Genomic DNA, 14,086 nt, shown 5'->3' with positions numbered 1-14,086 from the left:
GAAGTAACTACTACAAAACCCCATATCGATTACTTTTTATTTTTGAAATAAAGATAGTTATGAATAACAGAGAAAAGCCCCGCAGAGTTATGTAATGATAGTAACTTCCTTTAATTCCAAGCCACTAATAAGTACCTATAATTGCGTCAGGAAGCTTCGTTCTTAAAAACTCCGTTTTTTTAATTAGTGCAGAAGTACCACACCCAACCTATAAATAAATAACGCAAATGTATTCGACTAGAATATAAACAGTTCAATATCTATGAACTAAATTTTTATCAGATAATATTACGAAGCAAATTATTTAATTTTACGTATTTTTCTCCAGTAGAAAAAAGCATGGACTTCATCTTGTTCTGATATTCAAAATAATACGTATGTTAACAAAGATAAACTCGTATTAATTTGCATTCATTTTAAATCTCACTAGTTTGATAAATTAAATTTACGTCAAATTTTATTGTTTCTGTTTTGTTGTATTAATTATGTATGAATACAACTATACCAAATTCAGTTAGCTAAGTAGTTGAAGTAAACAAACTGCGCATACGAGTGTTCAAGCGGCCAATTCACAGCATTCCCGTAAATCCATGTAAAAGAAACTACGCGATGTTAACAATCAGTAACGCGCTATTATATTTTACAAAAATTATATATATATATAATTTATTTATATATATAAATATATATAATATATTTTTAAATTAAAAAATATATATTTTTTTAATTTAAATAAATTAAGACATTTTATTTGAGTTTAAAGAGTTATGAAATTGTCAATTGTACACAAACAGTAAAAGTTCACTAATATCTTCGATTAAATTTATATTATAATAAATAATAAATTCAATTCAGTTTCCGCCAACTGATTGCGAGAAATCCGTAGTGCTGTCAGTATTAAGAGATGCAATGTGAGGTTTGATTTTGTTTTCAATTATATTATCCAATTCTCAATCATTTCGATCAACAGTATCAATTACAGATTTTATACAGTTTTTCCATTCCTACTGGCCCGTTTTACCGATGGCTTTTAAGCATAAATCTTTAACATCAGATATTTTAAAAGTAGTATTTTCTGATGCTACGCAACTTTTGATTTGTCACCAAATTGACTCGGTTGGATTAAGTTCACAACGATAGGAAGATAATCGAAGCACGGTTTTACCACTGAATCTTGCTAACTCATCAATTTTACACACATTAAAATTACTTTTAATACCCGAAACCCTTTGCAATAATTGGACTTTATTCTCTTCAAAAATCACTACTTTTAAACTAAGCCACGTTTTGATATAATTCTTTTTCCAAGATATGGCTGCAATCTTTTCCTTTTTACATGAATGATAAGGGGCGTTATCTAAGACAATAGATCTCAATCTCAAAAGATGTAACGTTCATCTCGTTATGATACACTTGTAGATTTAGATTCAAAAACCCACAGACCACTATGAAAAACCCGCTATCACTGCCGATATGCGTAATTATGAGATGTTTATCTTTACCCGATGGAGCCTCATTACCGATTGATTGTCCACACAGAAAGGCAAGGTTTGTTTATTCTTCACTCTATAAGCTAACTGAATACAGAATACATCAATTGTTTGTAATACAAAAATTAAAAAAAAAACATAATTAAATCATTATAAAAAGGCATTAAGTCACCGAGCAAGTAAAAATGAAATTTACCCCAATATTCCAACTTAGTACTTTTTTCTTTTTTTTTATATACGTAGGTATTTTGTGTATATATAATCTTTTAAAACCCTTATATAAACTGCAAACAAAAAATCTGACCAAAAAATAAAAACGAACAAATATCAATCAGTAAATGATAAAAACGTAACGTAGAACAACATATATACATTACATAAACTAAGAAAACATTAAAACTAGTGATATGTGAATAAAGAAATGTACATATCTGGAAATTAAAAAAATACCTAAGAATAAATAATAATAAAAAATTAATACCTAAGAAAAAAACAGGTTGATATCAATAAAACACAAAATGTACCTAGTTTACTGTAAATACATATTTACAAGTATTAAAAATATAGATTTCAAATTTATTACACCTGTCAGTCGACTTTCTGGCACGAAGAAAAGATATACTTCGTAATAAATAAGTAATCTCAACAGGAACTGGTAAATAAACGTTAAATTATTTAAAATTAATTATAATGTATTCACTAAATTTGTTTAATTAGCCGTATTCTTGATTTAAAACGAGATAATTAAAAAGCAATGAAAAACTTAACTAACATAATATTCTTACAATTTTCACGTCGCAGTACCTAAAGCAGACAAAACTTGTAAATGATCGAATATTAATACGTAGACATAGATTTAACGGTTTAATAGACATTAAAAAAATTATGCTTAAAATTTTATTTTCTTCTAACCGGATAGACCGTTTTTCTTAATAATAAACTACAAATGAACCACGAATTCTGAACGAAACTTAATTCTTTATATAAACTATTTAACCGGTGTTTATTAGTTACAAAATACATTAATCATTAATGACATTAAACAAGTCTTTTTAAAGTACCAGACTGAAAAAAAAATGCTGATAAATATTACACGCTCTTAATTACCCAAACGTCAGTATCATCTGTTAAAACGCTTAGACTGGATAGTAACAAGCAATAATAATCAGTAATAACATGAAATAATCTTCAGTGCAGAACGCTCTGTACCTATTCTTCATAAACAGTAAAATCTTTTAAATCGAGATTCCTCAATAAGACGGAAATAAGATTTTTTTTAAAAAACTTACCTTAGATAAAAATTAACGTAGCAATGGCAAGACACGCCCACTACAGATGTAATAAAAATAGACAACAATTCTTGGCTGCAGAAGAAATCGTGTTTACAGTACGGGCGCTGGAGAAACAAGCGGAGAGTAAGTCACTCACGTAGCCAACACAACAAAACAACTTAACCGCGGTTGTTTCATCTAAACAGAATTACAAACTTAACAAAATCAAAATTCCTTCATTTTATGTAATCATTTGAATATAATATAATGTTACGTAAGTGATTCTTGTACCCCAGGATTTCATTATAATTTTATTTGAAAAGATAATATTCATTCAAATTTGTTTAGATGTTAAAAAGTTATAGTTAATGAATTTTAGCATAAATATATATTTTATTATTACAAAAAGATACATCGTCGTAGTTTTTATTTTCCGCTCATAACTTGATAAAGTAGCTTCCGTGACAGTGCATTAGTTATAATTCGTTTTCAATGTAACTACAGTTTAATCTGACCCAGCATTTTTAATAAAAATCTATATACAATTTTAAAATAAAAATAATTATTAGCAAAAACAATACTGTTTACAACAGCATTAAAGTAAAAGGGTGTATTGGTTGTAATACCCAATTTCGCAATACTCGCTATGTTGTTAACACTGCCTTTTATCGACCGCAATCGGGAGAGTTGTAGTTACTATCACAGTGATTTTGTGACTACGTATCAGATGTTTGTTGTCACACGTTTACTTGTTAACATTTTGGTATAATTTAGCTAATTGTCAGTAGAACATTATAATAAAACGTTTAATTTTATGTTATGAGCGGCACGGGCACGAGTCCTGCGCTGCCACCAGTTGTAGGTTGTCGAATGTTGAGATCACCTTCTCACGAGTCCGTGACAACTGATTTGTCATTATTTTCTGTCTCCTCTTTGGCAACCTCCGAGGCGGCTGGTCGCGGTCCACGATTAGTTAGCTTTAGATCTTGTGACATTGCTCGCGGTCCTAGTCCAAATCCTGATAAAACTCACACACCCTCCAGGTAGGACTGCTGTTATTTTGAAATAACCTACTCGAAATTAAATTTTTAAATTATGCTCTTTATTTTATTTCAGGATATTTACATAAAACGTCAATAAATATGCCGCTTTCTTTCCAAAAGTTGTTGGATTAATTGTCAATGGATATTTATACCAGTTACTTATGTAAACAAAATAATATAATATTGGGACAAATACAAAATTTTGATACAATCATTTTGGTGTAATTATTTAGTACAATTTTTGGATTACTAAACGGTAATCTGTTATTCTTGTTCATTTTGGAAGTAGTATTGATTTTTCATTCCATGTTATCAATGTTAAAAAAAAATTAAATGCAAAACATATATGTAGATTTTTCATGATATACTTACTGAGCCCTCATAGTAAGTATATAACAGATTATTATAGCTCAGTCTTGTATTTAATCAGTTATTTGTTTTTATTTCACGAAATTGTATGTCTTATTTTGTTTTAAGAATGTCAATTTGATGAAACTGAAAACAATATGTTGTTACCCATAAACAACATTTTTTATTAAGCATTTAGTTGCTTTCAAATATAATTATTAATTAACATACTATAAATACTGAGCATGAGATGTATAAGTAGTAATACAATTTGTTCATGATTGTGTTATTTAAACCCAATTATTGAAGTAGTCTTTCCAGTGGTTAGCCTTAGAAAGTAGCACACATTCCTCATAGTAAAACCTAATATCAGAACGTCTTCAATTGTTCACAATTTTTTGCTTAAACCAGGTCATTAATAACACATTTAAAAAAATTATCAGCATAATGTTTTGATGTAATAACAAATACTTTCATGATCTCAATATTGCAGTATTTTCATTTACCTTGACTTACTCGCATTTAACCTAAATTTTTTATAAACTCAAGAATAGTTAATTGCATTTAATGTTGAAAATTTTTTTTAGACAACAAAAGTATTTTACACCAAATTAAATCAGATTATGACATCAGCTTTTTTTAACTACTTTCAATTATCCATGCTGTTGAATCAGTGATCAGGCATATTTGAAAATAGTTTGATGTTAAGATAATCTTGACTTATTTGAAATTTGGATTGATGTGATATAATAATAATAATTATATTTAAGACTAACATTCACCCCTCTGTTGCCTATTTACTTTCATTTTTATTTATATAAGTAATAACTTTTTACTCATATTAATAGTTCGATCCTGTGTTCTTTTTGTGTAAGTTTAATAATGCAATATTTTTCTTTTAGATTTTTATTAACTTACATTCAGAAATAACCTTTAATCTTTATTTCTGTTTATTTAATAATTATATTAATATACAATTAATTATAAAACACTTACTTTTTAACTGATTATATAGGGCACCTCCACCAGACATTCCTGAAATTTTATGGTTTGAAGAAGAAAATGAGTTGATTAGAAGTTGTGCTGTCTTAAGTTCTGCTCTAGGACTTCAGAAAAGTTTCAGTACAAGTGATATTACTGCTGCTGCAGCTGCTACGACGTCAACAAACGGATACCTTCCGGCAGCATTAGGAGGTCGTTCTGCAATATCAGAATTGGCTTTGAGTGCTGTTCAGAGGACAGGTTTTCATCCTCGACTTGAGCATGCATCTCGTTCTTGTTCCACATGGGTTGCTGTCGGTGATGTTGCTTCAACTTCACAATTACCATCACCACATGGTGGGCAATCACAGTCTACTACTTGTACAACATCAACCACTCAACAGACCACACCTCCTCCACCATCATTTACTGCTGCAGACCTAATAAGATCTGTTAATAAAAAGGTGAACTTAATAAATGAACAAAAATATTACGTATTAGTCAACATTGATAGACATAATTCATTTTTAATTTTTAAAAATTTTTATTTTCTTACTGATTTTGTGATAAATGTGTTTGATATTTACATTGATTTCTAAGTCTGATATGATTTGGATCTCTGCCAGATCTCTCTGCATATAAATGCGAGTATTGTATTAGGGGATACTGTGCCCTTACTGGGAGTGTCTGATAAAAGTCATTTTAAATTTTATTTCAATTGCTAAAGTTGTAATAATTATAGATTTATTATTTTTTTTAACCCCAGAATACAATTTAGACTGTATGGTATCTTTACCACACAATTAAAAATGTTCTTTGCAATCAACTTTCTAACACATCGCAGTGAATAAAATAAATAATTTATTCTAATCAATATGCAATAATATGTTATATGGAAAATGTCAGAAGTGAGCAGATATGTAATTCCGCACCTAAAAAAGGGACTGCCCTGACATATGCCTGGATGAATCAATTGAAAATGTGGTTAAACCTTGATCAAAGAAGCAAACAAAGTTAGATGTTTAAATCTATATTAATGCATAAAAATAGTAAATATGTGATATTACAATAAATCATTGTGAAGATAAATATATTAAATTTATAAAGAAAAAGAAATTTATAAAGAAAATTAAATTTATTAATTTATATTTTGTATTAAATTTAAAAACATTTTGTGGAACCTGAACACATATTACTTGTACTTTTTAAACTTAAGGATGCAGAAAACTTCAGGTTTTTTTTTTTTTAGAAATAACTATTTTTTTAAACACATTAATGCATTAATATTGTTTTTTAAATCTTTTAATTTTGTTTTAAATAAATTAGTAGAGAAATGTTTTAAAGGAATTAGTAATTTAATAATAATGGTGACAGAAGCGTAGTATGACCCTTTCTAATACACCATAGTATACTATACATGATAAAGAACAGCTTTGTTATCTTGTGGAGTCAGATCCATTCATCTAGAGATAATAGCATTGGTTTGGGGCTAATTTTTGTTATCAAATAATCAAAAAGAATTAGCAAATATTAATTACAGTATGGCTAAATTTAAGAGCATCTGAGCTGGGATTTACCATGTAATCTGGTTCCAAGTGTTTGAGACAAGAATTTGTCCATTATTTCTTTAAGAAATAGCCTTACCTGTTATCATCACAAGAAGCTTAGCCTCTTGTGATGATAACAGGCTTTCAGAGGCTAAGCCTCTTGTGATGATAATAAATAGCAAGATTTTTCATTCTTCGCACTATTATTCACCTCAACAAAGTAGGGGAAATAATTTTAACACTAGAAAGAACAGTGAATTGTTGTAGTCACAAAAGTGAAAAATCTGTTTATACAGATTATTTATAAATTTTATAAATACAAGATTGAATTTTTCTATGAGATATGCAGTATGTTTGAATAAGAGAAATATTTATAAAGAGCTGGGTATAAGTTTGATGCACCAAAGTATACAGCTCGTAAATATACTGTTAGATTATATAGTTGGGCATAAAGAAAAATTACTCTAAATATTTTCTTTCTTAAAATCGCTCAAGTCCAACTTCATTTTTATTCTTATAAAACTGATCATGATAACATGTTTCTCTGATAATTTTCATAAAATCACATTTATATAAATTTAAATAAAAATATTTATTTTCTTGAAAACTATTTTCTGTTCTAACATTCTTTTATTAGAATAAATAAATGATGAAGTTAAAGTAGCAAGTACAACAGGTATGCCTTACTATTAAAATTAAATCTTGAATGTCTATATTACCTGTAGTTGCATGAAAGTTATAATGTTCTCTAACAGAAGACAGTGAAGTAACTGAATATTTTAAAATTAATTTAGAAATTACTCTAAATGCTTATTATATAATATTATTTAAATTTATATGATGGCTACTGGTTTTCAATAGCCAGTTGGAAGCCAGATTTTTTTAATAATATTTTGTTTTTTCTGAGCCTAACCAGGAGGGATTTGGCACAATTTTCAGCTGCCTGTCCAACGTGATGAAATTCTGTCTGAATGTCTGTAAACCAACACACACCCAATCATCTATTTGTATCTTTCTTTCTTTTTCCTGTTTAGCCTCCGGTAATTACTGATAATACATAACTTTATATAGAATCTGTGCATTAACACAACTGAGGGGGCAGGCAATCTTATAACTCATAATAATGCAACAAAATTGAAAATGGACTGTAAATTTTAGGACCTATACATTTAACTAATAGCAGACACATTAAAATATAATTACATTAAAAATCATTGAATTCAACAAATTGTATACTTATTGTTTGTTTTAAGTCTCTGTTTGTAAGTAGCCATCATATTTTATTTTCATCAGTAATATTAATTAATAAATTCTGTTTTTAAACACAGGTTCGTCAAAACTATATTAGACGTAGATTGATGACAACATATAAGGCATTAGAAAGATTATCACAGAGTGAATTTAATCTTGATCGATTGGAAATGGCAGCAGCTGCTGCATCATCACCTAGTCCAACTAATCAAGAATCAACAACGCCTAGCAATGTAGTACATTTACAGGTACCAGGAACACCACAGCCTACACCGCCACCAGCAGCAGCAGCTGCTACCCTTTTAAGAGTTGTTGCCTCTAGCAATCTGCCTCTTACTGTTACTGATGTTGAACGTGAACGTGGAAAACCATTATCTAAGTATGATCGAAATATGATGATATTTAACTGGCTCCATACACTGGATGATTCATCGTTTGAAGGACTTCAGTGAATTACTATATGTTATATTTATATCATTATAACATCTTACCGTCCTAGTATGTGCAATGTCTTGTGATTTACAAATATATCACTAATTTTATTTTTTTTCTTTCTTTTTATTGTATATTTATGCACTACACTAGAACTTACATGTAATGTGAAAATTAAAGAGTTACTATTTATAATTTTAAGAGTAAAGAGTGATCATGAAAGAGATAAGAGTGTGATAAAGTTGTCTATATTATTACGTACCTCAAACTTTATGTGTAAAGTACATTGATTATAACTCTAACATATACAGTATTAGAAAATGTCACAAAATGACGTTTCCATTTAATTATATCAGTTAGTATTATTATAGAAAAAAAATGTAAATCTTTTAATAGTATTTTATTCATGATGCTGTTTTTCAGGTATTTTATCAGAAAAATAAGTTCCATATTTTACTATTTACAAAATGAGACTGAAAAACTATTTCACAAAAAACCACAAGTAATATCTATAATGTGTTTTTAAAATCTTTTTTATGTCTTATTGTTACTATCTCTCTGTGAACACATTTATCTGGATTTGATAACATTGCTTAGTTAAATCTGGTTTAATAACTACCTAGAAAACTAATCTAATTATATTATTTGATATCATAAATTGTAATAATTAAAAATAAATTAGTATTCAAACTGTAAAATAAATTTTTGTTTTTTTTATTAGGTAAAAATAAGTGGAGATAAACTCTAGCAGCTACTGCAGTTTGAAAATATTTATTTATTCTTAATAACATATAATTTAGTGATTTTACAAGTATGCCTATGAAAAACGGTTGTCTTAATTAATGATAGATACATCAGATTATGTTAATGATGTATAATAAATAGCTGATGATTAAAAACCGTAATATATTTATTATTACAAGAAAATATAATTATGAAGGTTGATTTCTTTTTTTAAGATCCATGTCGAAGAAATCTAGCACCACTCTGCACGCACTCCTGCCACTAATCTGAAGGTTTTTCATTTTCCACTGCAAATTAAATAATATCTAGTGCAAATTATTTATTATATTAGATCAGAAAATGTAAATGAATCATATAAAAAATGCATTAAAGTCAAAGTTTAAAAATCATAGTTAAAATTTAAAAACAGTTACTAGTAGGACCAGTGGTCCTACTAACGCATTAATTTTAACTCCTGATGATGGCTTTCAAGAAAGCTGAAAGATCTAAAGAGCGTTTCAACATGCTGGTAAGGTGGATTATATTAATTGTTAATTTATTTAATTAACATATCAGCGGTACCATGTTTGAGAAATTAATTATAATAATTATTGTATGAAATAATATTGAAACAAATATGTAAAGCAATGCAAAAAGAATAGAATTACAATTTTATATAGGCGGCGTTTATATTTCAGTATTTAATCATGTGCATTATATTAAATAAGGATGCAAAAAATGTTGGGTTTATAGATTTTGTCCTAAATCAAGCTTCTTCAAATCTGTAAATTTAAACCACAAATTCTCTTTAAACTCGTCATGAACAACGAAGAGCTTTCACAATCTAATCTAGATACCTGTGTGCTATATCCAACAGCACAGTACTCACCACCCTTAGCAAAACTCTATGATAAAGTATGATTATAAGTGAATATTAATTAGGTAAAAATTTTAAAAATTGTAGGCCTAATAAAAATTGTAGTAATACAGTGAAAAAAATTGTATACAAATATATTACTCCTTGCTGTGTGTCTTCTGTTACCATTTTTTAATTCTCATTACCTTATCAGAAGAAAAATCCTTGGTTATAGTATCCATTAACTCTAAATGAACTCTCATAAGAAAAAGCCTCTAGTTTTCTTGGTTTGTTATAAGAAATTATTCATTAGCAATATTTTCCTGTTTAGTTAACTTGATTGGATTTAAACTTATCTCCTGTTGCTGATGTAGGGATGTAAGAGTCTATGAATCATCATTTTTAAGTTTCCAAAAAACTGTGTAATTCTGAAAGAGCACTGTTAGACAGCTATTACAATCATTTTTAATTTTCTTGATTGCTTACCATATAAAATCAAATAGGCTTATAGAAATTTAAGAGACTTAAATACCTTTCTTGAGTACCTGTCTTCTTTGGTACAGAAGTTTTGTGACTGGTCCTTCAATACATTATATTTTGATTGGAAATAAGATCCATAGGATGTCAAAACTGAGAAAAGCACATCATATCATATCTGAGTCAGCAAGTTTGAAGAAGGCCCTGATAACAAAGAACTCTGTGCTAAATCTGTTAAATTTAATTTTATATTTTAGCAAATGGTTTATCCCTACTCCTGTGTATATTCCCTTACCATTAATTATGTATTTTAATGTTGTCAGATTTATATAAAATATCCTTTAAAAATCAGGTATATTTTTAAAAAAAAGACTTATGCTGTAATGTTTTTCCTTAAGACTAATGAGCACAATTTTACATTTGAAAAAAATCTCAAAAAATATTTTTTATTACCATTTTCTGCTTGCAAACTGATTTCACTTATAAGCTAATCAATTTTGAGGTTCTTTAATTATTAAAATCTCAGATTATGAAAACCATCTTGCTGCTTTAAGATTGTGGATTGTAGCCAAATGTGATGTACTTATGAAGAGCATGCAGGAAAATTAAAACTAATTTATATCTTCAAAATGATAGAAGTTGTTTTCTTCTTTAACATTCTAATAATATCTATCGGCATTATCATTGAATGAATGAACTGCTACATTAGATATTAAGTACAAATTAAAAGCTTTTTTATTACATTAAAATTATAATTTTTGTGATTTTTTTTTAAAAATGATCAAGGTTAACAAGTCATTTTTATTATCAGTCCAGATAAGTGAGTTTGTAGTATATTTTATTGTACAAATTTTTATCTATATATCTAGAAATCTTTTTTATAAAACTATTTTTAATATCAGCATGATATCTTATCAAAATTTCTGGTAGCTTTGTAACTATAATTTCACTTCTTAATATTCAAGAAATATTTTAATTTATATTACCGTATAATTTTATTCCAGTTTGAAATAAAAAAGTATTTTTTACCTGGAAATTTGTTCATGGGTGGACATGTTTGACATAAATTTATATAAAAAACTGTGAAAAGATAATTAATTATATTTAATGATAGGGATAATTTTTTTTCATGTAATAATAATGTAACGTTAAATTATTAGAAAAAGTTTTTTAATTTAAATTGCCTTAATGTATAATTCAAAGTAGAACTGGAAGATATTGTTCATTAAACAGATTTAATTTTAATTCTTTTAAACAAAGTTTTAGTTCTACCAGATGATAAAAACTTCAAATTATTTTTCCATAATATTTTGCTCATATGTACTTTTAACATTAAAATTAAATTGTATTCATTGCATTTAACTGTGCTCAAATTTTGTCTTTGATGTGTTTTTAAATTATTGAAGTTTATTATTTAACCTTTTACTTGGTTTCCTTTTTGAAACCAGAACAGTTTTTAAACGTTGGATTTCTGATAGAATCATTGTAAAAATATTTTCATACAGAGAACTAGGTGTCTCATCAAATTCTTTCTGCCTTAATGTACTTTAAATTAAATTTTCATAATGAATAATTAAATAATTTTGTTTTACAGAATTGAAATGCCATGAAATAAATTTTCCATGTCCTTTTAAATTCTGTAATGTATACAGCTGCAATCTAATTATATGTATAAATAATAATTTATAATTTTACATGAAAATATAAATTTTCAAATCATTAATTGCAAAGGTAATTAAAAATTTGTTTTTCTACATTTATGTATCTATCATTCAAAATTTTATAGAGATAAGATGTATTGGTATCCATAAATGAATCCTAAACTGATTTTTTTTTAAAATCATAGACTGAATTTTTAAAATTATCTTTTTATTCAATAATTTGATCGTAAATTGTAATGTTACACTATTGGTAAGTAAATTATTATCTTTAATAAATGTGAAAAATGTAATGAAATTATTTGAATAATTATATGATAATCTTTATAATTATTTTCTATTTTTTAAACTGTTTTCAAAATTAAATTTTAAAATTTTACATTACATTGATTGTAACAATGCATTAATTAAAAAAATTACTGCATGTAGCAGAACTGACCGAGTATGATATATACATACCCATTTGGGCCTACAGTCTTTAACACTTAAATTACCATAATTAAACAAAAAATTGTTGTTATGAGAGTTATGAGAGAGTTATTGTTGTCTCTGTTAACTAAAAATTGTTGAGGATGTGAACAAAATAAAGTATTTTGTGTACTAATTATTTGGAGGTGATGGCTGTTAAAGAAGATACAGGTTAAGTACCTAAATATCTTAGTTTTTAAAATAAAACCATAAGTCTAAAAAGCATAAATACAGTTCTAGCCACTAGAAAAACCTAACTTGTCTACTATTTTAAAGTGTAAGCATAAATAATTTACAGATAAATGAAAGAGAAGAAATGATACTAGATTAACGCTCTTCGTAGTCTTATAAATTTAAACATGTTTGTTACATTGTTCCTTCTCCCTGTTGTCATAACGAATAACAAATTTTTAGTTATAAATGTACATTTTTGGTGTTTGTTAATTATACCAGAAAAATTATTGAAGCTTTTAACAGCTATATAAAAGTTTTATTTTTATAAAAGAATAAGAAATTGACATTTTTTTGGATGATAACAATAATGTTATTCTAGTTGACATTAACTAAATCTTTACAGTTTAATTTGTATACTCTTGGGTTTCTGTGTTTGCCAGGTGTGTTTTGTTAGTATTCTATATCATTTTGTGTATGTTGTTTTGAAAGCAAAAACAAGTTAAACTACACTATTTGTACAAAATACTACATTGGACAAACCAGAAGCACATTGACCTTTAAATACAATGAGCAAATAAAGAAAGACATTTCTAATAACATAATCAAATTTTGCAAAATATCTCTTAAGAATAGAAGACACTTAAAAAAATGTTAACTATTACATGCAAATTTTAAACATAGGACATGAAAACAAAGATTTTAACACACCACTTTAACATGTATAAAACAATGCAATAGATCAATAATATTATATTATTCTGTTCTATTTATATATCTTTTTCATGCTGTTAACAATAATTAGCTGCAAACAGAGTTTGGAAGAAAACATCTCATTATTTTGAAAGTAAGTCATTTAATATTTAACAGTTTTAAATTATCATATTTTGTTATGCTGTTCAGCGAAGTGAAGTGTAAAAATTTATTTTTTTATGCTTTTTAATGAACTTCTAATTAAATAAGCTGTTCAAACAAGCTGCTTCTAATGTAATGAGTAAGAATTTTTTGTCAATTTAAATGTCACCTTTTTCCTTTCATTTCAAGAAAAACTAGCAGCTTTAAAGCATTTGAGTGATAAAAAAATACATCATTTTAAGCTCGATGTCTTTTTTAATTCAGGGTAATATAAATAGCCTTAACTTATAAAGACTTCTAAAATCTTAAAAAAATTAATTGACAGGTGTTCCAAAAATAATTCATAAACAGTCTAACTGCTATGTTTATTAATCTATCTGGAAAAATTGCATTTTCTTGTTTCGGCTGAATTTTTATTCAAAAGATAACCTGTGTTAATATTATATATAATCAGTTCATTAAATAGATTAGTGAGAATTTATATTACTTATAGATAACTTTGAAAAGTTTATAAT

At 27.0% G+C, this 14,086-nt stretch overlaps 2 protein-coding genes across 2 annotated transcripts in view; one reads left to right on the top strand and one right to left on the bottom strand.

Moving 5' to 3' along the window:
• The window catches only part of LOC142325024 (annexin B9-like), a 58,439-nt gene extending 55,507 nt beyond the window's left edge, over positions 1–2,932 (bottom strand). The window contains exon 1 of the mRNA XM_075366274.1: positions 2,780–2,932. The gene's annotated coding sequence lies outside the window, so the exon portion shown is untranslated. The remainder of the gene's footprint in view (positions 1–2,779) is intronic.
• Positions 2,933–3,443: 511 nt separating this feature from the next.
• LOC142325022 (uncharacterized) lies at positions 3,444–11,913 on the top strand. Its single transcript, XM_075366272.1, has 3 exons — positions 3,444–3,804; positions 5,168–5,597; positions 8,009–11,913. Exons 1-3 carry the CDS (start codon positions 3,581–3,583, stop codon positions 8,381–8,383), a joined length of 1,029 nt encoding a protein of 342 aa, XP_075222387.1. The 5' UTR covers positions 3,444–3,580; the 3' UTR covers positions 8,384–11,913.
• The last annotated feature ends 2,173 nt before the right edge of the window (positions 11,914–14,086 follow it).

Source organism: Lycorma delicatula, chromosome 5, assembly GCF_047948215.1.
Source record: "Lycorma delicatula isolate Av1 chromosome 5, ASM4794821v1, whole genome shotgun sequence".
NCBI lineage: Eukaryota > Metazoa > Arthropoda > Insecta > Hemiptera > Fulgoridae > Lycorma > Lycorma delicatula.
Note: the sequence above shows the minus strand (reverse complement) of the source record. Positions and strands in the feature narration are given on the sequence as shown.